This window comes from Ovis aries, chromosome 21 (assembly GCF_016772045.2).
Source record: "Ovis aries strain OAR_USU_Benz2616 breed Rambouillet chromosome 21, ARS-UI_Ramb_v3.0, whole genome shotgun sequence".
Classification (NCBI taxonomy): domain Eukaryota; kingdom Metazoa; phylum Chordata; class Mammalia; order Artiodactyla; family Bovidae; genus Ovis; species Ovis aries.
Window position 1 is genome coordinate 44,353,809 of NC_056074.1, and position 24,569 is coordinate 44,378,377.

At 54.5% G+C, this 24,569-nt stretch overlaps 1 protein-coding gene across 2 annotated transcripts in view; it reads right to left on the reverse strand.

The window, feature by feature from the left end:
• SHANK2 (SH3 and multiple ankyrin repeat domains 2) overlaps positions 1 to 24,569 on the reverse strand; it is a 513,188-nt gene that overhangs the window by 398,969 nt on the left and 89,650 nt on the right. For both annotated transcript variants that reach the window (XM_060404133.1, XM_042238157.2), the window contains exons 8-9: positions 13,618 to 13,734; positions 2,298 to 2,375 (exon numbers count right to left, since the gene is read on the reverse strand). In XM_060404133.1, coding sequence (XP_060260116.1) covers positions 2,298 to 2,375; positions 13,618 to 13,734 — 195 coding nt within the window. The remainder of the gene's footprint in view (positions 1 to 2,297; positions 2,376 to 13,617; positions 13,735 to 24,569) is intronic.

The window sequence follows — 24,569 nt, forward strand, 5'->3', positions numbered from 1 at the left end:
GTCCCGGGTGCCACGCACAACTCACTCCCCTGGGGAGTCAGGTGGCAGTTACAAACCTCTGCCCAGAAGGGTAGCAATGGCTCTGTGGTACCGTCCATGTGCCAACCCACATCAAAGGGCACTGCTATTGTTCTTTAGTTGCTCGGTCATGTCCCGCTCTTTGTGACCCCGTGGACTGCAGCACGCCAGGCCTCCCTGTCCCTCACCAACTCCCAGAGTTTGCCCAAGCTCATACATGTCCATTGAGTCGGTGATGCCATCCAACTGTCTCATCCTCTGCTGCCCTCTTCTCCTTTTGCCTTCAACCTTTCCCAGCCAAGGGCATTAGCTGCTGTTTTCTAAGCAATTTAAGTACTGTTTGACTTCAAAAAAAGGGCCATGGAAATGCATCACTTAATAGCAACAAGATATTTAAACTGAGACCACCGACGCGTGGATGAGTCCCACCACGAAGTGGCAAGAGCCCACACTCCCTCACTATCACCACTGCGAAGAGGACGTGCTTTGGGGAAGAAAGCAGAGTCTTTGTAGACCCAATAGCCCACCAGGCACTCACCTCCGTGACCCATCTCACATTTAAACACCTTTAAGCCACAGGTGCAGAGTAAAACCCAAGCCTGCCGCTGCTCATGAGCTGAGCAAACTTATTAACGATGACTGTTAAACACCCAGCTTCGTTTGGGGATTGAGCTGACTCATTTTCAAGCCATCAAGCGCTTTCCCAGTGGCTCAGTGGTAAAGAATCTGCCTGCCAATGGGGGAGACACGGGTCTGATCCCTGAGCCGTGACGGTCCCACACGCCTTTGGAGCAACGAAGTCCGGAGCAACGACTACTGGGCCTGTGCTCGAGAGCCTGCGTGCTGTGACGACTGAAGCCCACGCGCCCACAGCCTGCGCTCAGCAACGAGAGAGGCCACTGCAATGAGGAGCCGCACACTAGACACAAACAAAAACACACAGCAGTGGAGCACAGCACAGCCAAAAATACAGCAATTTTTAAAAAGATATCAAACCCATCTATACTACTCATATCTGAGCGGAGGAACCCCTGATGGCTCAGCGGGTGAAAAATCGGCCTGCAATTCAGGAGACACCCGCGATGCGGGTTCGATCCCTGGGCTGGAAAGACCCGTTGGAGGAGGAAATGGTAACCCACTCCAGTACTCTTTTCTGGAAAATCCCATGGACAGAGGAGCCTGGTGGGCTGCAGTCCACGGATTCGCAAAGAGTCGGACACGACTGAGCGCTGACGCTGACAAGGAGAGGATGAGCCAAGTCACCCATGGAAGCCAGGTCTAAACGTGAGATCTCTCTCTGCTCAGGAAGGTGTAAAAATTCTTTCCAGATAAAAAGAATCACAGTCACCTCAATGTTCAGTTTGAGGAGAGTGAGCGAGCTGACTGTGTTTAGGACCGAAAAAGCATTTCTGTAACTTTGGGCGTTTAGCCAAAAAAAAAAAAAAAAAAGTTCTTTCATCCTAAACCATCTGGTCAGCTGCATCAAAATTCGATGAGCCCCACGTTTATAAAACGGGGTATTACTCAGCCACAAAAAGGGATGAAGCCGCGATACACCCGACCACACAGATGGACCGTGAAAAGGCTGTGCTGAGCGAAAGCAGCTCAGCACAAAGACCACGTATGGCACCAGCCCCTCTGCTCCTGCAACGTCCAGAGGCAGCTCATCCTTGGGACAGAGGGAAGTGAGCGGCTGCCCAGGGGCCGCGGGAGGGAGGAGCAGGGAGCGACTCTTCCGGGCCCAGAGTTTCCCTTGGGCTGATGAGAAACCACACAGAGGGGACGCCACCACCACGCCAGGTGCCCACGGCCACTGAGCTGCTCGGCTGCGATGGTACCCTCTGTGTAATACACATTTTGCCACAGTTTAAAAAGCAGAACCCCACCTCCTTGCTCCACTTCGTAACCCCGTGGCCGCTCCGCGCTGGGTCGTTGACCCTCCATCCAGGACAGCAGGCCAAGTGGGGGCACCGGACAGATGGCAAGCCACCCCCCGCCCCCAGGAGGCTGTCCCCGTTCACACGACGGCAGCGAAGCCAGCACTGCCCGCCACCGCAAAGACAATGTCCCCGTCTTTCTGCTTTTCCCAGACTGCCTTCGTGAATCGCCCCCTGGAGGCATGGCTAAGGCATGGCTTTAGCTGTTTGTTCTAATCAGAAGGAAGCTGGTGTGGACAGGCGATCTGAAATAGGGTCGCGCTCCAAACACAAACCCCGCCCCCGACACCAGGGCCGGGCGCGCAGCCCGGGGGCGTCTCGGGGGCTGGAGGAGCCTGTTACCTGGAATGGGGTCTGGCTGTTGTAATTCTTCAGTTCCTTATCTCCACCTCGAAACAGAAGCACACGAGCACAGCTGTCCTGCAGAGGGAAGAAGAGATCTGTTTGCAAATCACGGCACATACATCTTCCAAAGGAGCTTGTTCACAGGCTGAGCTTGCAGGAGTTCAGAGACGTGGAGACACGAAGTCAACAGGAGGGTGTTTCTGCTCACTGGAGCGACCAGGAGGAGGGCAGATGCCCGGACGCTGCCAGCTGAACTTTCACTGCTGCAAAGACTTGGGACGGCGACTCAGCAGAATCTGCAAAAATTTCACATACACACACCCCACGGCCAGTGATTCTTTTTAAGACTGTATCTACCCATGGAGAAAGCTGAGTGCAGAAGAATTCATGCTTTTGAACTGTGGTGTTGGAGAACACTCTTGAGAGTCCCTTGGACTGCAAGGAGATCCAACCAGTCCATCCTAAAGGAAATCAACACTGAATATTCACTGATGCTGGAGCTGAAACTCCAATACTTTGGCCACCTACCTGATGCAAAGAACTGACTCATTGAAAAAGACCCTTATGGTGGGAAGGATTGCAGGCAGGAGGAGAAGGGGATGACAGAGAATGAGATGGTTGGATGGCATCAACCGACTCAATGGACATGAGTTTGAGCAAGCTTTGGGAGCTGGTGATGGACAGGGAAGCCTGGCATTCTGTAGTCCGTGGGATTGCAGAGTAGGACACGACTGAGCGACTGAACTGAACTGAACTGATGCATGTGGAAGGAAATGGCAACCCACTCTGGTATTCTTGCCTGGAAAATCCCACAGACAGAGGAGGCTAGAGGGCAACAGTTCACTGGATGGCAAAGAGTCAGACATGACTGAGCAACTGAGCACCTTTACAGAGAGCTTTGCACGTGCATAGAAAATTTGAAAGACCACAAGTAAACTCCAAAAAGAAAGAAGAGAAAATGTGGAGATGGCAAAAGTACTCTAAAATAAGGAAAAGTGGGAATGATTCTGGAATACCCTTTGTTTTCAAAACAGCTTTCTATTGAAGTACAGTTGACCTGCCACGTTGCTGGTGCACAGCACAGTGATTCAGTTATACACACAGATGCACAGTCTGTTTCAGACAGTTTTCCATCAGAGGTCGTTACTGGATCTCGATATACTTCTCTGAGCCACACAGTAGGTCCTTGTTGCTTCTCTGTTTTATGTTTAGTAAGACCTGTATCTGTTAATCCTAAATTCCTGATTGATCCCTCTCCCACTTTCCCCTTTGGAAACCATGTGTTTTTCTATGTCTATGAGTCTGTTTTGTAAATAAGTTGGTTTCAGGTTCCATATAAAAGTGACACGTATCTTTATCTGGCTCACTTGGTGTGATAATCTCCAGGTGCTCCCATGTTGCGGCAGATGGCATTACTTCACTATTTTTATGGCTGAGTAATGTCCCATGGTATAGATGTACCACGACTTTATCCACTCCTCTGCTGATGGGCCTTTAGGTGGCTTCCATCTCCTGGCTATTGTAAAGAGTGCTGCTATGAACACTGGGGTGCAGGGCTCTTTTTCAACTAGCATTTTGTCCAGATATATGCCCAGGAGTGGCATTGCTAGATCATCTGGTATCTCTATTTTTAGTTTTTTAAGGATCCTCCATAATATTCTCCACAGAACATTCTTTACCAAGGCAGTGATAGCAAAAACAAAACAAACAAAAAAAAACAACATACGCCAATAATACACTGACTAGAAGAAAATCCAAACTGCCTAACTAGAACACATGAGTCTCAGAGCAACAATATAGCTTCGTTTCACTTCCATTTTAAAGTCTATATTTTAGAAAGCAATGAATAATTCTGAAAAGAAGTTACCCGTTGACAGGAATTACTTTCTCAGGAAGGAAAAAGGGTGGGGAGCAAACAGAAGGAGCCTTGTGTTGCCATTTTCTGCACTCACACTTTCTAATGTCGAAGCAGCCCGTGTTCTTTTCTCGTGTTATCTGCACAGTGAAAAGGGATCTGGTCCTGTCCATTTAGTGAGTCTCTACTGTTCACCTGGAGAGGCTCACCCTCTCGGAAGTCCGGATGGGGAGGTGGGGACAAATACCCACAGAGGAAAAGGCACGTGAAGCGAGCTCCCGGGTCGCCTAGTGGTGAGAACTCCGAGCGTTGTCTGCAGGGGCCCAGGTTCAATCCCTGGTCGGGGAACTGAGATCCTGCGAGCCGCACGGAGCGCCAAATGAAATGAAAGAGAGACAGGCGGAAGCAGACGGATGCAAAAGCAGCGATGATTCGAGTCCTCTGCCTACCGGACGCAGCTGGGCTGTTATGAACGAGCAGGTGACATTTGGGGATGAGTATTCAGATGTTCAAGTGCCCACAGGCGCTGGCGCCTCACGCAGGGGGCTGCACTGTCCCCCACGGCAAGCCCCCGCCCCAGGCCCATCGCCCTGGTCCACTGCCATCTACAGAGTCCGGAGCAGAGGCAACAGGCATGGCCCCCCAGGCTGGACGCTTGGTAAGTAACTGCTGAGTGAAGAGGCCATGAGGCAACCAACAGGGCTTTCCACCCAGGGACCTGTTTACGGGGCCGGGCCAGCAGCCCCACTCCAGCCCTGGGGGACCCAGTGCCCTGGGACAGACAAGGGCTGAGACCAGGACACACGGCGCAGGAGGGGGACCTGGGCGAACAGCAGCCTCGAGGCGAGGCTGGAGATCCAGAGACAGGAGGGGCGGGCACTGCCCGGGGCGGGCGCTGCAGGTGGGGAGTGGTTTGGGGCGATGAAAACGTTCTAATAGTAACTGTGGGGTGGTTAGGCAATGTGCAAGCAGATCGAAAAGCACTGAATTGTGTATTTCAGATAGGCAAACTGTATGGTGTGTGAGATAAATCTCAATAAAGGTGTTAATATTATCCATAGAAAAGTAAGAAACAGAGAGTCAGAGTCAGAGAGATCAAGAGAGACACAGAGACAGTCAGAGACCACGAGAGACAGAGAGACAGAGACCCAGGGAGAGACAGAGAGAGACACGGGGTCAGAAAGACCAGGAGACACGGACACCAGGGGAGAGACAAGGAGGGACGCAGACAGAGAACGCCGGCAGCAAGCTGGCTCTGTGCCCGCCAGGCCCAGCCCGGAGCACGGTGGGGCCGCCCTGACCCCCGAGACCCGGGTGAGGCCCCGGGGCCTCCCTCGCAGGACGATGATATGAATGGGGGGACATCCGTGCACGGAGCAAACAGGAGCTGAGGCAGCGGGACCCTTGTTCTCTGAGCTGCACTCTGGCAGACACACGGGACAGGGCGGGGTCTGCTCGCAAACCCGCTGGCCGCAGGCAGGACGGCTCCGAGTTCTACAGGAAAGACTGCTGCTGGGCGGCCGGGGTCCCAGGCCTCAGCGGCACACCAGAGTGGCCGTGAGGGTCACTGCAGACTCGGGGTGCACACTGAGGGCCTGGAGGGAGGCTGCCGTCGGGGACTGCTGTGGCTGGAGAGAGGGCCTGGGGACCACTTCAGGTGGGTCCAGGGCAGGCAGAGAGACATGGGGCCCTTGGGAGGGAGGGCAGGCTCCACGGTGGCAAGAAGGACATGCACAGACGAGGTTAGGAGAACAAAAGAGGGCGGAAGGACACACGGGCAGGAGCCCACTGTTGAAACAGCCATGAGCGTGTGATGCCCTTGGTTCAGACGGTGGGCAGGCCCGCACCACGTTGACAGGTGGAAACTACAGGGAAACCCCGTCTCGGCCTACACTGTCTGCACCTTTTCCATGAGTCTGCGTCCAGGCAGTGCTCTGAGTAACTAAAACACTTAAAAGAAAAGTTTAAAAGATGGACCTGTGCTTGGCAAACACACCTTTCACACTTGGGGTACAGTTGCAGGCTGTAAAAGAAGAGCCTCGGGCATTACTTCCAGGGGAGATGAGCCCTGGATCCTGGCCCAAGGTCACATACCCTGGCCTGAAGCTGGTCCTGATGACCCAAAGTGTTAGCTACTTAAAGCAACAGTGTTATCTTGCCTCAGTGGGCAGTGTTCTGCAGAGAGAGAAAAGAGGAAAGGGTATCTGAGAAAGCCCTGGCCCTGAGGGGACACGGGGCCTATGGATGAGCCGGACTTCGGCAGGTTACCATCCAGGGTGTGGGGGAGCAGGTGAGAGAGAACAGGCTCCGGGGGCAGCCAGCCCGGGCAACGCTTCTGGAGCTCGGGGCCCTGAAAGCTGCCTGGGGGCTCATTCTGAACTGAGTCTGCACTGGCCTAAGTGTGCCCTGGCCCGGCTCCAAGGCAGCCGGGGAGGACCCGCCAGGTGACCGTCCCAGATGTCCGGAGCCACTGGCGCCCATCAGAACCCAGGGCAAGAGTCTGGCCTGGCAATTCCATGCAACCAGTCCCCACCGCTGCGCAAGGACTTCCACTGAAAACTCCCATCAGGGAGGTGTATCTCCTAGGAAGCCAAGACTAACCCTTGCCAGGCACTGCCAGTCACACCCTCCCAGGAGGAAGCCAGCCAGGATCTCAGAACACTCCTCCGCTCACCCACAGAGGGACAGCTCTGAGTCAATATTAACCAAGCCCGAGGCACACACCCTGTCATTCTAATAGCTGCCAGACTTGGAAGGGGGAGAGATTTCAAAACCACAGGGCACGCGGTTCATGCGACTTTATAACGACGACACTGTGTGTGTGTACAGATAGGCGTATGTGTCTGTGTGCACACGTGTGCACACGTGAGCACAGGTATGTGTGTGCACACACGGCTGCTCTACAGTTCAGAAGACCACCTCTCCATTCCTTGATTCCACCCTCAGCACATCCTTGCTAGAGGTAGTAGGAGGCCCATTTCACAGATAAGGCAGTGGAGGCCAGGAAGGCTTGAATGAAAACCTGCAGCTTCAGGAAGCGAGCAAAAGGAGAAGTCCTGACCCAGTGAAGTTGCTAGTGGGAGCCTCGTGGTGCCCGTGCGTGGCTGCTGGCTGCCCTGAGGGCCCCCTTGCGAGGGGATCTCATAGGAGACACTGAGGTGTGTCTTCATCATTTTAAAGGAGCCCATCAAGTGCAGACACAGACGCACCCTGAGTGTTTTGAGGGCCAAAGCATCAGGAAAAATATCCAATTATTATCCAGGGATGACTTCTGGAGAAGTGACTACAGTCACTTAAATGTCACAGACACGAACTACTCAGCACTCCAAATTATGAGTTAGGAATTCGTTTCCAGTCTAAATGATCCCTTGAAACGAGCCTGTCCCATGAGACAGAAATCTAGGAAGAGCCCGGATGCATGCGATCAATAAAAGGGTGAAGTGCAGAGCTGGGACGCTGCTGCCACCAGAGCGAGGCTGGAACCTGGCTCCAAAGACCGAGCTGCTCTCAAGGGCAGTGCCCCAAGGACCATACCACACTCACGCCCTGACACATGGCTTCACCTGACTTGTGCCCAGTGGAGCATCTTCCTACCTCCAATCAAGGGGTTACAGGGACCCGTCGCCAAGGCCTGGGGGAGGAGAGATACAGGCTGGGTTTTAAGCCCGGCTTTGGCGTTCACAGCTGAGCCACTTGGACTAAGCCTGCGACTCCTGGCCTGTTCAAGGGAATGACAACCAACAGCAGCCTCCAAAGGCTCGTTGGCGGAATCTAAGGGGAATGACTAGGGGACACCTTTCTGCACACCCTCAATGCCCAGGGGACGATCACCCCTATGAGGGTCCCTGCAGAGACTGCCACTGGCTACGATGCTGACAACCACGGTGTGCGGTGTGGAAGGGCACAGGGACCACCCTGTCTCAGGAGGCCGGCTCCCGAGAGGCAGGGTCTATTTAATTTTTAACCTTCCAGACAAATTTGCCTGGCTTAGTAACTTTGATATTTCAAACTCCCTCCCTCCCTTCATTATCCAGGGTAGAAAAACAAACACCAGGCTGTCTACCGGCCTCCCCGCCCCCGCCGGGTCTCCTGGAAGGCCAGCCAACAGACCGAGGAGCCGGAAGATGAGATGCAGTTTGCTGCTTACAATCAAAGCCCTAATTAGTTGACTTCATAAAAGAAGAAGACAGGATATTCTGATCATAGTGTGTTTTACTGGAAGCGTACGGACGCGGTCTGCCTAAAACTGATAAAACACACAATCAATCCATAAAGCTGATGCTTTCACATTTAATGAGAAGTTTGTTAAGTCAAATTAACAGCAGTACACGTGGCATCACCATCACCATCCTAATCGCCACCGTCACCACCATCGCCATAGTCACCATCAGCACCACCATTTGCTGCCGTTCAGTCGCTCAGCTGTGTCCGGCTCCCTGCGACCCCATGGACTACAGCACACCAGGCTTCCCTGCCCTTCACCATCTCCTGGAGTTTGTTCAAACTCATGCCCGTTGCGCTGGTGATGCCATCCAACCACCTCATCCTCGTCACCCCTCTTCTAACTCTTGCCTTCAATCTTTCCCAGCATCAGGTCTTCCCCAACAAGTCAGTTCTTTGCATCCAGTGCCCAAAGCATTGGAGCTTCAGCTTCAGCATCAGTCCTTCCAATGAATATTCAGGGCTGATTTCCTTTAAGATGGACTGGTTTGATCTCCTTGTTGTTCAAGGGGCTCTCAAGAGTCCTCGGCAGCATCACAACTCAAAGGCATCAATTCTTTAACGCTCGGTCTTGTTTATGGTCCAACACTCACACCCGTACGTGACTACTGGGAAAACCACAGCTTTGGGTAGCATCACCATAGTCAGCACCATCACCATCACCATCATCACCAGTCACCATCCATCACCACCATCACCACCACCATAGTCACTTTTACTGAAAATCGACCGCACGCCAGGCACACCATATGTTTGTTTTCTATTTTAAGCCTCTTAGCAGCCCTGCCAGTTAGGTATAATTATCTCCACATCACAGAGGAGGGATTTTCTGGAACCCAGACTGCCACGTCTCCCTGCATTGCGGCTCTATCTTGAGGCGGCTTCTTAATCCCCTTCCCTGGCTCCTGTCCTGACCCAAAGGCACCAGGTCCCCACCCCGGGAGAGTCTGTTTCTCAGCAGCACTCTCCAGAGAGCCCTATACGACACCTCCTTCTGCTTGAAGGAGTTTCTCTCGTCGGCCCTGAGCCCGGCCTCACACACCGCATGTGTGCAGGAGAGGAAGTGGACTCAGCGAGGAGGCCAGCACTCTGGGGATGTGGGGAGGGCAGGGCCTCGGGTTAGGTGTCAACACAATTGCCAGGTGTGCCTGACAGAGGCTGGGGGGCCCTCGATCCCTCCGCCCACCCCTCCATCCCCCCGAGGACGGCTCATCAGAAGGAGGCTAGTGTACACGGAGCTGTGCGTCTCTGAATTTCACTGAGATTCCATCTGCACCGGCCTTTCTCACGCGTTGGGAAGGGGTGGGACAAGCTGAGGGAAAAGATTAAAAGGTCACACTAGCATCCCAGGGAGGGACACGAGGGATTCGGGAGGCTGGATCCCAGAACACTCGCCGACTCCCAACTGGACATCCTGTCCAGAACCCATGGGCCACCAAGCGAGTCTGTGACCCTCCATGACGGCCTCTGGGACAGAATGCAAGGCTGGGTGTCCAAAACAAGAGGGGCCCCAAAGGCATTTCTACCCAGGCTGCTGCAGAGGGTCAGATGGGGAGGGCTGGACAGCAGCAGGTGGGCCGTGACGGTCCCAGGACCCTGGACAGGGGACAGCTCTCACGCCCTAGCCAGGCTCCCCAGAACGCTAGGAGGAAGGCACTCGGCTGGGAGCAGGGAGTCTGTCCTTAACTTACGTCTGGTGAGAGACCAGATGCAGCCTTCTGCGCCTGGGCCTGGCAAACTGGGGCCCACAGGCTAAACTGGCCCACTGCCTGGTTTATAAATAAAGTTTTATTGGCACACAGCCACACATTAATCTGCATATCGACTGTGGCTAAGTTCACACGGCAGAGGCAGAGTGGAGTAGCTGTGAAGAAGTCCATGTGGTCTGAAAAGCCGGAATAGTCACTCAGGGACTCTTTACAGAAAAAGGCTGCTGGCCTCTCTAACCCGAGGCAAGAGAGGCAGGGTCCTTCTACGAGCCCTGGGCGGCTCTGGGTCATCCCAAAGCCATCGGCCGAGGGTGGGGACAGGTCCAGAGGTCACTCAGAATACAGATTCCCAACATTCTAATAAAAAAGGTTACTTTCAAAGATCATCTTGCCCTCCATTATTTCAAGAGACAAAAAACATGGTTTTCTGTTTAGGGTTTTTTTTTTCCCCGTGATAAAATAAGCTTAAAATCTACCAGGGAAAATTAAGGAGTGCTTTCCCCGTCTACAGCAATAATTAAGCGGCACATGTTGGCACAGATGTTTTACCAGCCGAAGCCAAGCCTCCTGACGTGTGTTTTTCTAGCCCAGCCGAGCAAGATATCCCCGCACTCATAAATCCGTTCCAGCATCCACGTGCCTTGGAACACCTAGGGCCCCAGCTGTGTGCAAATCCCATCAATATGCTTTCATTAAGGAGCTGGCCAGCAGCTTTCAGGAAATCCCTTGAAGTCAGACTGAAATGCTTCCCCAGCCCCATCTGGCCGAACCGCTCTCCTGTGCCAGGAGCAGGGGACACCCTGAGAGATGGCGGTTTGTGTCCCTGAGAAGGTGGGCCCAAGGGGCAAGTGGAGGCCGGCAGGGATGACAGGTAAGGCCTAATAACGACCTGGCCCTGGGCAGTTCCCCTGGGCTGTACTGCAAAGGGCTGTGGCGTGAAAAGCACAACTCACTCTACCAGGGGCTCATCAAGGAAAGGCTTGATTGAGGGCGGGTATCTCAACTGGGTCTTGAAGAATGCATAGGAGTTTTCCAGGGCAAAGCAGCTCCCATCACTGAGGAGCCTTGCCTGGAGGGCGAGGGTCGCATCCCATCCCTGCTGCTTTCTGAGCATGCTCGCGCCCCGCTTGCCCAAGTTTTCAGTCCTTCTCACACGGGAGAGCAAGGCCTTTATATAAACTTGCTCACATGAAGGCTCTACTCATGGAGCCGAGAAGAGGTGAGCGGGGTCCTGAAGAGAGATCTGCACTCCTGTGTTCACAGCATCACCGTTCACAACAGGTGAGAGACGGAAGCAGCCTGTGTCCCCTGACGGATGAAAGGATAAACGTGGTCCATCTTCACAAGGGAAAATTGCTGCTGTTGTTCAGCCGCTCAGTCGTGTCCAACTCTTTGTGACCCCATGGGCTGCAGCACGCCAGGCCTCCCTGTCCATCACCAACTCCCAGAGTTGACCCAAACTCATGTCCGTTGAGTCTGTGATGCCATCCAACCATCTCATCCTCTGTCGTCCCTTTCTCCTCCTGCCTTCGATCTTTCCCAGCATCAGCGTCTTTTCCAATGAGTCAGCTCTTCCCATCAGGTGGCCAAAGTATTGGAGCTTCAGCCTCAGCATCAGTCCTTCTAGTGAATTTTCAGGGTTGATTTCCTTTAGAATTGATTGATCTCCTCGAAGTTCAAGGGACTCTCAAGAGTCTTCTTTGGCATCACAATTCAAAAGCATCAATTCTTCAGCGCTCAGCCTTCTTTATAGTCCAACTCTCATATCCATACATGACCACTGGAAAAACCACAGCTTTGACCAGAGGGACCTTTGCCTGCAAAGTGATGTCTCTGCTTTTTAATATGGTGTCTAGGTTTATCATAGCTCTTGAAAGCTATGACGAGGGAACATTACTCAGCCTTAAAAAGGAAGAAAATTGTGACGCAGCCACAACCTGGATGAACCTGAGGACATTACACTGAGTGAAGCAAGAGAGACAAAAGGAGAGATTCACGCGATTCCCCTCGTAGGACGCCCCTGGAGCTGTCAAGCTCACAGAGACAGGAAGCAGACGGTGCGGCTGGGTGAGGGGACGGGGAGCGGGTTGATGGAGACAGAGTATCAGTTTGGGGAGAAGGAAAGTTCTGAAGACAGAGGCAGGTGACACTCGTACCATGTGAACGCATCTAAGGCTACTGAGACGCGCCCCTTAACTGCATAGTTAAGACGGTCGAACATTTGCTCTGTTTTACTTATTTAACCACAGTGAAGAAGGAATTAGGTTTCCCAGGTGGCGCTCGTGGTAAAGAACCCGCCTGCCGTGCAGGAGACATAAGAGATGTGGGTTCCATCCCTGAGTAGGAAAGATCTCTTGGAGGAGGGCATGGCAACCCACTTCAGTATTCTTGCCTGGAAAATCTCGTGGACAGAGGAGCCTGGCAGGCTCTAGTCCATGGGGTCACAAGAGAGTTGGACACGACTGAAGCGACTTAGCATGCAAGAAGGAACTAAACAGAAAAAGCCCACTGGGGACATGTGTACACGCGATGGAAAGGCTTGCTGTTGTTACACAGCAGTCCCATTGGCGTTCAGCGAGGTGCCATAATCATCTTGGGGGCTTTGTCAGCGGCTCCCAATCCCCATTTCATGGCTCCAAGCTGCCCCCCTCTGGGCCTCAGGGGAGACCCACTCTGGGGCATGTGTGACAGGGTGCCTGCAGACTCTGCCATGGGAGGCGGCATCTGCGCCCAGCTCTGACTGCTCCAGCTGTGCCCAGGACCCTCCTCTCACTTCCTGTGACTCAGGCTCTCCTTCTGGACAGGGATGTGTGTCCTGCGTGCTAAGTCTCTCCAGTCGGGTCCAGCTCTTTGTGACACTGTGGACTGTAGCCCCCCAGGCTCCTCTGTCCATGGGATTCTCGAGGCGAGAATCCTGCAGCGGCTGCCATTCCCTTCTGAGGGGAGCTTCCTGACCCAGGGATGGAACCTAATTCTCTTATGTCTCCTGCAGTTGGCAGGCATGTTCTTTACCACGAGCACCACCTGGAAAGCTCGTATGATAGGGATAACCATCCTCAAGGAAGCTGGTGAGGAGCTCTCCCAGCTAAGCACTGAGTGTCTGTGTCTCCCCAGATTCCTACCTTGAAGCCCTAACCCCCAGTGTGACTGTGTCTGGAGATGGGTCTTTACGAGGTGATTAGTTTAAATGAGGTTGTGAGGGTGGGGCCCTGATCTGATAGGATTAGCATCCTTGCAGAAGAGACAGCCAAGGGCTGTTTCTGTCTCTGCACATGGGAGGACACAGCCAAAAGGGGCCAGGCAAACCCAAACCAGGAAGACAGCCTTCCTCTGGAGCCAAGCAGGCGGCCCCTTGGTCTGGGACGTGCAGCCAAGACTGTGAGAGATAAATGTCTGCTGTTTAAGCCGCCCCGTCTGTGGGGCTTCATTACAGCACCTGGAACTGGACACCCACCTGCAAAGCGCTCAGCACAGCCCTGGCTCTGGGGTGCACAGTTACGGAGGGTGTAGGGTGTGTGCCCGGCTCACTGACCTGGTTGTAGAGGGCGCAGATGTGCAGGGCGGTGTTCCCCGAGGCGTTCTGGGCCCCCATGTCGGCCCCGTAGAAGAGCAGGTGCTCCAGATGCTGCACGTGGCCGTACCTGCAGGCCTGAAATGAGAGCCCACACCGTGAGCGGAACCGCCCGGGAAACACCTGGCTCCCCCAGAACTGATGGTGCAGCTGGCACAGATCACAGCCCACTTCTGCATCTGGACTGGGCCCCCCAGGACAGACCCCAGGGTGGGGAGCAGGAGAGGGGCTCGTGACGGGACACAGGACTATGCTCAGCTGTTCAACAGAGGGGTGGGGCTGTGTGGGGCCCACCCATTCCTTTCATTTGGACCCGCAGGAGGGGAACCCCAAAGACACCATGGCATGTCTCTGCCCCCTGAACTCAGCGACCAGCCCCAGGAAACGCGGATCAGGATGCTCCACGCCTGGCCTTGCTAATCCAAGCCCCCCAGACCCCAGGACGACGCATGAGGACATCTGTGGGTGTGCGAGGACCTGCTGCGTCCTGGGGAGAGACCCCGCCCACCTGACCTATCCTCCTCTGGGCAGAGGCAGCCCCACTGAGACTTTAGCATGAACCCACCCTGAAGGGGTGCAAGCAGCAGGGGAGGTGGCCCCACGGCGTGATTTACCCTTTGCTGAGCCCTTCTAGGGCCGACGTGGGATCTATGAGCCAACAGGGTTCTGGGGTCAACCAGATCTGGCTTGGTTTTCCAGAACTTTCACCCTGAGCCTATGTCTTCATGTGCCAACAGAAACCCCGCTCTTCGAGGGGCTCTCATGAGTCACATGAATACGGGGTCTGAAAAGACCCCCAGTGCTGCTCAGGGTCGGCCAGCCCCCCACCCCCCACAGCAAGCGGGGAGACCTGGCATTGAGACTGCGTAGGGGTGGGGCTGTTCAGCTCCAGGGGGGTCCAGAGGCTGAGGGGGGGTCTCCTGACCCTGGGCAGCAGGTTCTATCCGACTAACCCCACCCCATCCTCCAGCACCATCTGCACACCCAGCAGTGCACAGCACCAAGGTGGTGAGACCCTCTGTCCCTGTGTTGGGGCGACAAGGCAGACAGGGAGATACAAGAGGCCAGGGAACGGGGTCCTGACCCAGGACTGCACACACGGAGGGCGGGGAGCGCCGGGCACAAAGCAGACAGCTGGCTCGGCTGGGAAGGGCAGCCACGGGGGGTCAGGGTTGGGCTGGCACTCAGCTCATTAGCCCTGCCTTTCTGATAACTGAGACAGACTGAGCGGAACCTGCACCTCTGTGCTGTGCAAGAGAAGAGCGCCACACCCCACCAATTAACAGAGGAGAGAGGACGGGAGGATAGGGGGTTAGTAATCGGATGAGCTTCAAAAAACAAACCCGAGAAACACCCACGTTCAACCCTGGTGCCGCTGTTTATAGAGCAGACCATCACCAGAGATAAGGTTGCTTCTACCTGCCTGCCCCACCTTCCCTTTTCGTGGCAACAGCGCCTGCCTCTTCCTCTGGGGCCCCGACCCCGCTCCCAGAGGCCTGGGGGCCCACCCCTCCCCACGCCTACAGCACACCCAGAACTTTCGAGCTTCTGGCCATGGGCGTGGGCTGGGGATGCCCAAGTGACTCTCGGGAGCCGTGGAGATGGAGGCTGAAACATTTGTCAGAACGGAGGAGAAAATGAAGTTCTCGCTTTCCTCCAGGAGGGTCGGTGAGAAAAGCCACGGAAGCTCAGAGCTGCCGGGGCCACCAATGCAGAGGAAGGGAGAAGTGGGAGCTGAAGGCAGGAGAGAGAAAACAAGACATACACAGACACAGACACACACACACACACACACAAAATAGAGACAGACACAGAGAGAGACACACACAGACACAGACACACACAGACACAGAGAGACACACAGACACAGAGAGATACACAGACACACACAGACACAGACACAATAGAGACAGACACACACAGTCACAGAGAGACACACAGACACACACAGAGACACACACACACACACACACACACAATAGAGACAGACACAGAGACACACACAGAGAGACACAGAGAGAGACACACACAGACACAGAGAGACACACAGACACACACACAATAGAGACAAACACACAGACACACACAGAGAGAGACAGAGAGAGAGACACACAGACACACAGACACACACAAAATAGAGACAGACACAGAGAGAGACACACACAGACACAGAGAGACACACAGACACACACACACACAGAGACACACAGAGAGAGACACACACAGACACACACACAGACACACACAGAGAGACACACACACACACACACACAATAGAGACAGACACAGACACACACAGAGAGACACACACAGAGACACACACACAGACACACACAGAGACACACACACAGACACACAGAGAGAGAGACACACACAGACACAGAGAGACACAGAGACACAGTCACAGAGAAACACACAAACACACACACAGACACAGACACACACATACACACAGAGACACACACAATAGAGACAGACACACAGACACAGAGAGAGACACAGAGAGAGACACAGAGAGAGACACACACAGACACAGAGAGACACAGACACACACAGAGACACACAGAGAGAGACACACAGACACAGACATACACAGACACAATAGAGACAGACACACAGACATACACACACACCGAGACACACACACACACAATAGAGACAGACACACGCAGTCACAGAGAGACCGCAGACACACACACACACAGATACACACACATAGAGACACACACAGACACACACACAGACACACAAACACATACACAAAGAGACACACACAATAGAGACAGATACACAGTCATAGAGAGACCACAGACACAGACACACACAGACATAGACACACACAGACACAGAGACAGACAGGCACAGAGAGACACAGAAAGGCACACACACACCCACACACACACAGACACACACAGACATTGCCAAGGTAATGTCCTGTGAATTCCTCTCAGTGAAAACTCTGCCTGGGCTCTTCTGGATGTAAGCTTAGGTATAATTTTAATTTTCCCCTTATATCAGTTTGAGATTTTTGATCTTCAAATTGAAGGAGCCCTCGCCAAACCACTCTCTCCAAAGGCCTTCCAGGAAGCAAGACTGGGTTTGGCTTAACTACCCTATAGTCAGAAGTGGAGAGAGCTGCATTGGTGTAAAAAAAACATTTAACAATCACTCCACACCCATCCTCCCCCTTCCCGAGGTTAACCTGAAATGGTGAGGTTTTATGTGACATCATGGGATCATGTCTCGCTCTCCTCACCAAGGGTCACAACACGATCAACGCGAAGAGATAAAACAGCGCCGCTGACTCTAAGGGCTTCCTTCCCACCCCTGTCTTTCTCAGAGCCCAGTGTCTGAGAACAAGCAAAACCAGAAAATCCAGACACGTGCTGGAACAACAACAAACTCCCATAATCGCTTTCCTAAAGGATCATATTTGCTCATCTCTTCCCTTAAACCACTGGCTGTTACGTGACTGTGGCCACCTGATGCGAAGAGCTGACTCATTTGAAAAGACCCTGATGCTGGGAAAGACTGAGGGCAGGAGGAGAAGGGGACGACAGAGGATGAGATGGCTGGATGGCATCACCGACTCAATGGACATGAGTTTGGGTCAACTCTGGGAGTTGGTGATAGACAGGGCGGCCTGGCGTGCTGTGCTTCATGGGGTCGCAAAGAGTCGGACACGACTGAGTGACTGAACTGAACTGAACTGTCACGCGACAGAAGCCAGGTTTGCTGAAGAAGCGGCCTGGCGCGCGGGAAAGGGAGGAGGGACTCTGGGCGAGGCGGTGGCCAGAGCGGTGAGCGGACCGGCTGCAGTCAGCGGGGGCGGGGGCGAGGAAGAGGTGAGTAAACCAACAGGAGCAGGTTTCCCAGTGTCTGAGAAGGGGGTCAGGGACGCAGCGCAGGCGGAACGAGTGGAAATTCCGCGGCACGGGGCCGGAAAAGGAGGCGCTTCAGAATGAGCTCTCGGTCTCAGCAGAAAAGCAAGACAGGAACTGTGTAGGCGCGCCTGGATGTGAGCGGACACACGCCCGACTCTGGCTGCACACATGCACCTGGGGTTCTGGCTTTGGCAAAGGACTGGACAAGGGTGCGGTAACCTACCCGGGGAAAACGAGAGCTGGAGACCTGCAGAAGCGGGCAGGCCACCCCATGTTCATGAGGCTCCTCTGTGGCGGTGCCACCTGGGTACTCGCGTGTGCCAGTTTGGAGTTTCAAGGAGAGTCAGAGTTGAGTCAAGTTATGGAATCTGTTGGCAGATGTGGACTGCAATCACATCAAATTGTCACTTTTAGGCAAAAATGGCTGAATGATGGTGGTTTCGCTGATTCAGTCTAAGAGACGATATTTAAACCCACAGGTCTGAATACAGTCGCTTAGGAAGAGCATTTACAGGGGAGACAACAGGGGCAGAGCCTTGGGCACCCACCACTTAGAGGTGGAACAGAAGAGCAGGAGCTTTCCTGGTGGCTCAGCTGTAAAGAATCCGCCTGCCAACGTAGGAGATGCAGGTTCAGTCCCCGGCTTGGGAAGATCCTCTGGAGAAGGAAATGACAACCCACTCCAGTGTTCTTGTCTGAGAAATCCCATGGACAGAGGAGCCTGGTGGGCTACAGTCCATGGGGTTGCAAAGAGTCAGACATGACTGGGAGACTAAACAGCAAGCCCCTCTGAGAGGGCCTGGAGTCAGTAACAGGCCGGGAGCAGTGAGCACACTTAATACCCAGACCTTGGGTTCTAAATACCACTCTGGACTCAAAAGAATCGGGACTCCTGACAGAAATGGCTGATTCGATGGGGGCTGAGGCACAAAAAAACAAGATGAGCTTGGAACACCGTGCTGAGTCAGAAGGAAAAAGGATGACGATGCGTCCACAGGACACACGGGCCATCCTGAAGGGGCTCCCTGGACCCAAAGTGGGACAACATTAACAGACCTCTTGAAAAAAACAGGAATCCACGAAACCACATTACTATAAATGTGTGAATAAATAAACAGGAAGAGAAAGCTCCTTCTGATAACAGAAAGCCAACTAATTAGTGTGAGAAGTAAGGATGGGAGTAGGAAAATCTCCGTTTAGCAGTTAATTACTTAATTCAGGCAAGAAATACCGCGCATGCTAAAAACCAGCAGGTGAGAGGGAGATGGGGAAACGGGCTTTCTCAGACGCTCCGACTATAAAGGGAAGAGGAACCGGCAGTGCAGAATCTGGCAGGTTCCAGGTGAACTGGGGGTCAGAGTGGACATCACCAGTGACGGCAAATGGTCACCACTGCCCCCTGACTGGACCGCCAGAAACACACGTCCCCTCCATGATATTCCTGCAAAAACGCCCCTCATCTCACCACCAGGAAACACAGAGCAAGTCCACACCAGGCAGCAGGCTCCACACGACCACCCTGTAACCTTCGGAAGAGGCCCCTGAGAGAACCAAGAGAAGATGGATGAACTCTGCCAGGTAGAAGGGTGCCTGCGGGGTCCCAGACGGGACCTTTTCACCGTGCGTGCCAAGTCACTTCCGTCGTGTCTGACTCTTCATGACCCTGTGGACTGTAGCCCTCCAGGCTCCTCTGTCCATGGGATTCTCCAGGCAAGAATACTGGAGTGGGTTGCCATGCCCTCCTCCAGGGGATCTTCCCGACCCAGGGATCAACCTGTATCTCTGACATCTCCTGCTTCGGCAAGCCTGCTCTTTACCACGAGCACCATCTGGGAAGCCCCACATCCTTTTACTATATTGGTCATTACTGGGACAATGGGAAAAACTCAAATGTGATCTCTAAGCACATAGAATTCTCTGTATTTGCTTCTGCAAACCCTCTTTAAGTTTGAAATTAAAATATTCACTCAATTTTTAAAAAAGAGCAATTAGTACTTGTTTGACAAAAAGACCTCAAAGCTTATTAAAAATGTGTCCTCCCCCAAGATAAGTCGTGCTAACCCTTTGTCCTTTATTTGAAAAGGGTGTTGTACTTTCTGGCCCTTGGGAGACAGATTTAAAGGATTGACAGAGGTCAGAAAGTAAGGAGAATGTAAAACAGCACCCCCTGCATGCGTGGAGCTTAACCATTTTCTTCTGAGACGCTCTTTGGAAAATGCATGTGTCTAGGGCTCCACCCCAAAACCACTTCCTGCAAATCTCCGGGGCAGGTGCATTTGGAGGAGACTCCACACAGAATCTGGGATCTGGGATTCCCTCACCTATGCTGAGCGCCCCCCTCCCCGCATCACTAGCCAAACCCATGATACGTGTGAATGAGGAAAAAAAGACTGCTCCTTCCTCCAGGCACGGCACTGCCACCTGCTGGACACCTGCTGTGATACAGCCAGAAGCCTAAATCTACAGCAAGTGGAACAGCGCCCCCTGGGGCTGTGCGGTGCAACTAGAGCAACGCGGAGTTGATCGCATCGCAAACGCTTCTGCTTGGTTCTGTGCCACAAGCAATCCAAGTCCACACCACACTTGGGCATTTCTCCTACAGCATGTGCTTTATAAGACAGGCTGGAGGTATGACAGCGGAACAGTCAGCGTGCAACACCCACACAGACCCAGAACCACACCCTGCTGTGAGCGCCATCAGGGAACGTCCAGGAGGCCTGTCCCATGACTGTGGGGTCAGGGGAAGCACTGAGGACTTGGAGCCCAGGTCTGAGGGTGAGCAGGTGTTAGCCCAGTGAAGAAGAGGGACAGGACGGAGCAGTGGCCCAAACCTGTAACTTCCTTAAGGCGAGAGCTTCTCATTTGAAAATGATAAATAATAAACAGCAACCAATAACAAATTAAGACCGAGAGGTAAACATCCTTAAGGAAATTGTTGCCGCAAATCAAATGAGATCTGTGTGAAGGCCTGTGAGCAAACGGGCGAGGTGCTCTCTGTCCAGTATCACTCCCTACAGACAAAACCAGGCAGGGCCGGAGGACACGGTGAGGATGTTTGGGGGCGTGGTCAGATGATGATGGGGATAGTGGGGGCGTGGCCAGGTGATAATGATGGTGATGATGTAGGGTGTGGCCAGATGATGGTGATGGGGCGTGGCCAGGTGATAATGATGTGATGTAGGGGGCGTGGCCAGGTAGTGATGGTCATGGGGGCGTGGCCAGGACTTATTAAGCACTTACTAGATCCCAGGCACTATGGGAAGTGTGTCATTTTACGGTCTCAAGAGCTCTATGAATTGTTACTGAGCCAACTTTAGAGATTTAGCAAAGAAGTTCAGAGAGGCTAAACCACTTGCTCAGGTGGCCCAGGCCATGCTGAGGGGGATCTGCAATCCCAGCCCAGAATAAACTGTACTGACAGCTCAAGGAAGAAATCTCACATCTCCCAAATAGAATCAGACAGAATCAGGGAAGGAGGAAGAGAGTGAGATGCCCCGCGTGGGCCAGTCTTGTGGACACAGCTGCTCGTGAAGGTGTGTGTTAAGACGAGACTCCTTCACCAAGCAGCTGTCCTCTCACTGGGCCCTCAGCCGCACCAGTAATACATTCTCGAGTCCTGAGATGGCCAACCCCCATCACTCAGGTCACAGCAAGATGGCTGGCGCTGCACGGGTGGACATGAAAGTACTAATACTTAGCAACTAAAACTGCACTGAACTTTGGGCTTCCCTGGTGGCTCAGATGCTAAGGAATCCACCTGCAATGCAGGAGACCCAGGTTTGATCCCTGGGTCGGGAAGATCCCTTGGAGAGAGAATGGCAACCCACTCCAGTATTCTTGCCTGGAGAATTGCATGGACAGAGGAGCCTGGTGGGCTACTGTCCATACCGTTGCAAAGAGTCGGACACAACTGAGCAACTAAACTGCATTGAAGCCCCCTAATCCGACCCACCAATTGCCTAGGCCGTGGGAATGTATTGGGGTGGTTTTTACTTCTTTATGATTCTTCATATTTTCAAAGAATTCTGTGCTGAGCAGGTACTTCTTCAGTAATGAATAAAATTAACGTGAACCCAAGTTTAAAGAAGGTTTGCAGGCATGTCAAAAACGTGTGCTCTTCCAAAGTCAGCCTGCAGGGGGCGTGTGTTCCCAGTCGCGAGGCCTGGGGGCTGGATCTGAAGGCCTCACGTCGCAGATAAATGTCAGCCTCCCATCACTCACAGGCAACCGAGCCGCCGATAATACCTGGGAGCAGGCGGAAAGGAGCTGTCAGGTCCCACGCAGAGGGGGCTGACGCAGACCCCAGAACCCCGCTCTGCTTCTCCAAGAATCTGGGCGATGCAAACCCGCCTGCCCTCGACTTCCTTCGGCCACCAGAGCACTGTGGCTGGAGGGGTGGCTTCGTCCGGGAGCCCTGGAGGCCGGACACAGCACCAGGCTTCCGGTGCGGGGCGCGCTGGGAACCTCGGGCAGGTCACCCACCCTCCCTGGGCCCGGCTAACTCGGAGCCCAGCAGGTGTCTGCCAGCATTGCGGGACGGGTGTGAATAGATGGGGAGGACAGCGTTTGCTGGGTGAACGAGGCCCTCCCTGAGCGAGGATGATAATCGGGGAGGGAGGGCCGCACTGCGATGAGTTCCTTGCTCAAGCCTCCTGCGCGACCCCTGCTGAAGGTCACGGTTCCGCGGAAGGCCAGCAGCTCCAATTAAGCAGGTGCTTCCGCAGGACTCGCGTGGAAAAGCAAGCCGCCGCCGGAGGACGGTGTAGGGGCCCTGACGGACGACGCGGGAGCAGGATGTGCCAGCCCGGTTAATGCCTCCGCCTTCCAAACGCACTGCTGGGGGCAGGGCTGCAAACCCCCGAGGCTGGGTGGCCTCTGGTGCCAGATGCCGGGAATCCACGCAGGGGGTCTCAGGGGCCACAAGTGTGGGAGGCAACACCACAGAAGTGAACCCCCACGGCCCCAGCATACACGGTCACCCTCCCTCCAGCGGGGGCAGCCCTCCCAGGAGACAAGCGAGCTTGCCCCGACCGTCCCCTGCATCTGAATAAGGCATTGGGCTCAGGGTGAGGCTGCCCCAGCCAGGGATGAGGCGGGAAGGGAAGGGAGAGGGAGGCGGGAGGCAGAGCCAGCCTGGGGCCGGATCCGAGCTCAGTGCCCTCTGCGGTTCTGGGTGTCTGATGCTCTGGCATCGGGAGTCTTGCGGGCACTGGAGGGGCTGCCCTGCCAGGGAGAGCTGATTCCTAGAAATGGACAAGGATGCAGCCAGGAGCACAAATACACAGCCACCATGCAGAGTCCTCACCGGCCCTCCTCCGTGGGGCTCTCATGCTCGGGGCCCCTCACCCTGCCCTAACCACCCAGGGAGGGTCCCAGACAGCCGGGGCAGCCCCTGCCCCCCAGGGCCGCTGGGGTCCCTCAGCCTGCTCGTCCGGCCTCACCCGTTCCTTCCCTTGAAAACCACAGTAAAGCCTCTGTCCACAGGCCCCCCTGCCCTCCCTGCATGGTGGTGCCTGGCGGGCTGTGTCCCTTCTCTAAAGTCTGTGAGTGACAACCATCTTTCACGGGCAGCCATGTCCCGATGGGCTGGCCTCACCAGACCTGAACAGGAGAAAGTTACTTTAAGGGGAGCAGGGGGGAAACGCAGCTTGAGGAGCAGATGCCCAGCACATGGACATAGAGGGTCCCTGGAGAGTCTTCCAAAACACGTGGATAAAACTCCATCTGTGCCCGGGAAGGCCTGAGGTCTGTCGCACCCCCCAGGGCACCAGCCCTGCCACCCCGGGGACACAGACTCTGCCCCAGTGTCGTGACCGCTCGGGGCGAACGCGCTCCCCCTGCGTCCCTCGCTAACTCCACACTTAAGGACGTTATATTCTGAATGCACATTCTGGGAGTTCTCTGCATAACGACAGACATAATGATGTGTAAAGGGTGAGAATCCTGGAAGAAAAAGCACGCAGGTGTTTTCCGGTAGGACGGTCTGGTTCCCAGGTCGTACGTGCATTTGGCCCCTGTCACACCCTGGGGCAGCCCAGGCGACAAAAGAAACCTGTTCCGCGGAGGCTCCTCTCTGTGATGGGTGCGCTGCTCTCGGAGGTGTCACTGAAAGGAGCATCACGCATGGGGCTGACCTTGCCCAGTTCCTTTGGATGGACCAGGGGGCCGGGCCGGGAGATGGGCCTGGGGGCACCAGGCCTGGGGGGCACCCCGCTTGACCCTGTCTCCTTGGACTCACAGCTCAGCCCGGTGCCCTGGGCCAGCGGCTGTTCAGAGGCCCTGAGGGTCACGAGGAAGACAGGGCGCTCTGTCCTCGGTGACAGTGCCCTGCACCTCCTCCTTCCTCGCAGGTCACCTGGGGGCGGAATGGCCCCCAGTGCTGCCCTGCCAACAGGGCTGGGACCCCCTTGGGAGCTGCTGGCAGAGCCTGAAACTGTCCCCTTTCACATCCTCAGCAAAGTGCACGTGTGATGATGACAGGCTTGGACTTTTAATGGTCAGCAGGAAGCTGAGGGGGCTTCCCCAGCGGGGCAGCGGTAAAGAATCCACCTGCCAACACAGAAGGTGCAGGAGACACAGGTTCAAGCCCTGGGTCAGGAAGATCCCCTAGAGAAGGACATGGCAACCCCTTCCAGTGTTCCTGCCTGGGAAATGAGACGGACAGAGGAACCTGGCGAGCTACAGTCCACGGGGGTCACGAAGAGTCGGGCATGACTGAGCGTGCACGCACACACGAAGCCGAGGGCCGAAGGCAGCTACAAGCCGAGATGAGCAGACAGACTGAGCGCCACCCACGCCTGGGGGACCGCTGGCCTGCCCCTGCCTGGTCACGGCTGGAACCCTCCCAGGGAGATGTGAAGCACGGCCGGGCAGGCGTGTGTGTGCGAGTGAGCATGTGTGGGTCTGTGATCTTTGCTCACATCCATCATCTGTCTCCCAGGCCCCGTCACATGGATCTGAGACCCACAGGATGGGGTGTTACTATTCACCTCTGGGCTCAGTGTCCAGGACACTGAGCAGGCCTGGCAG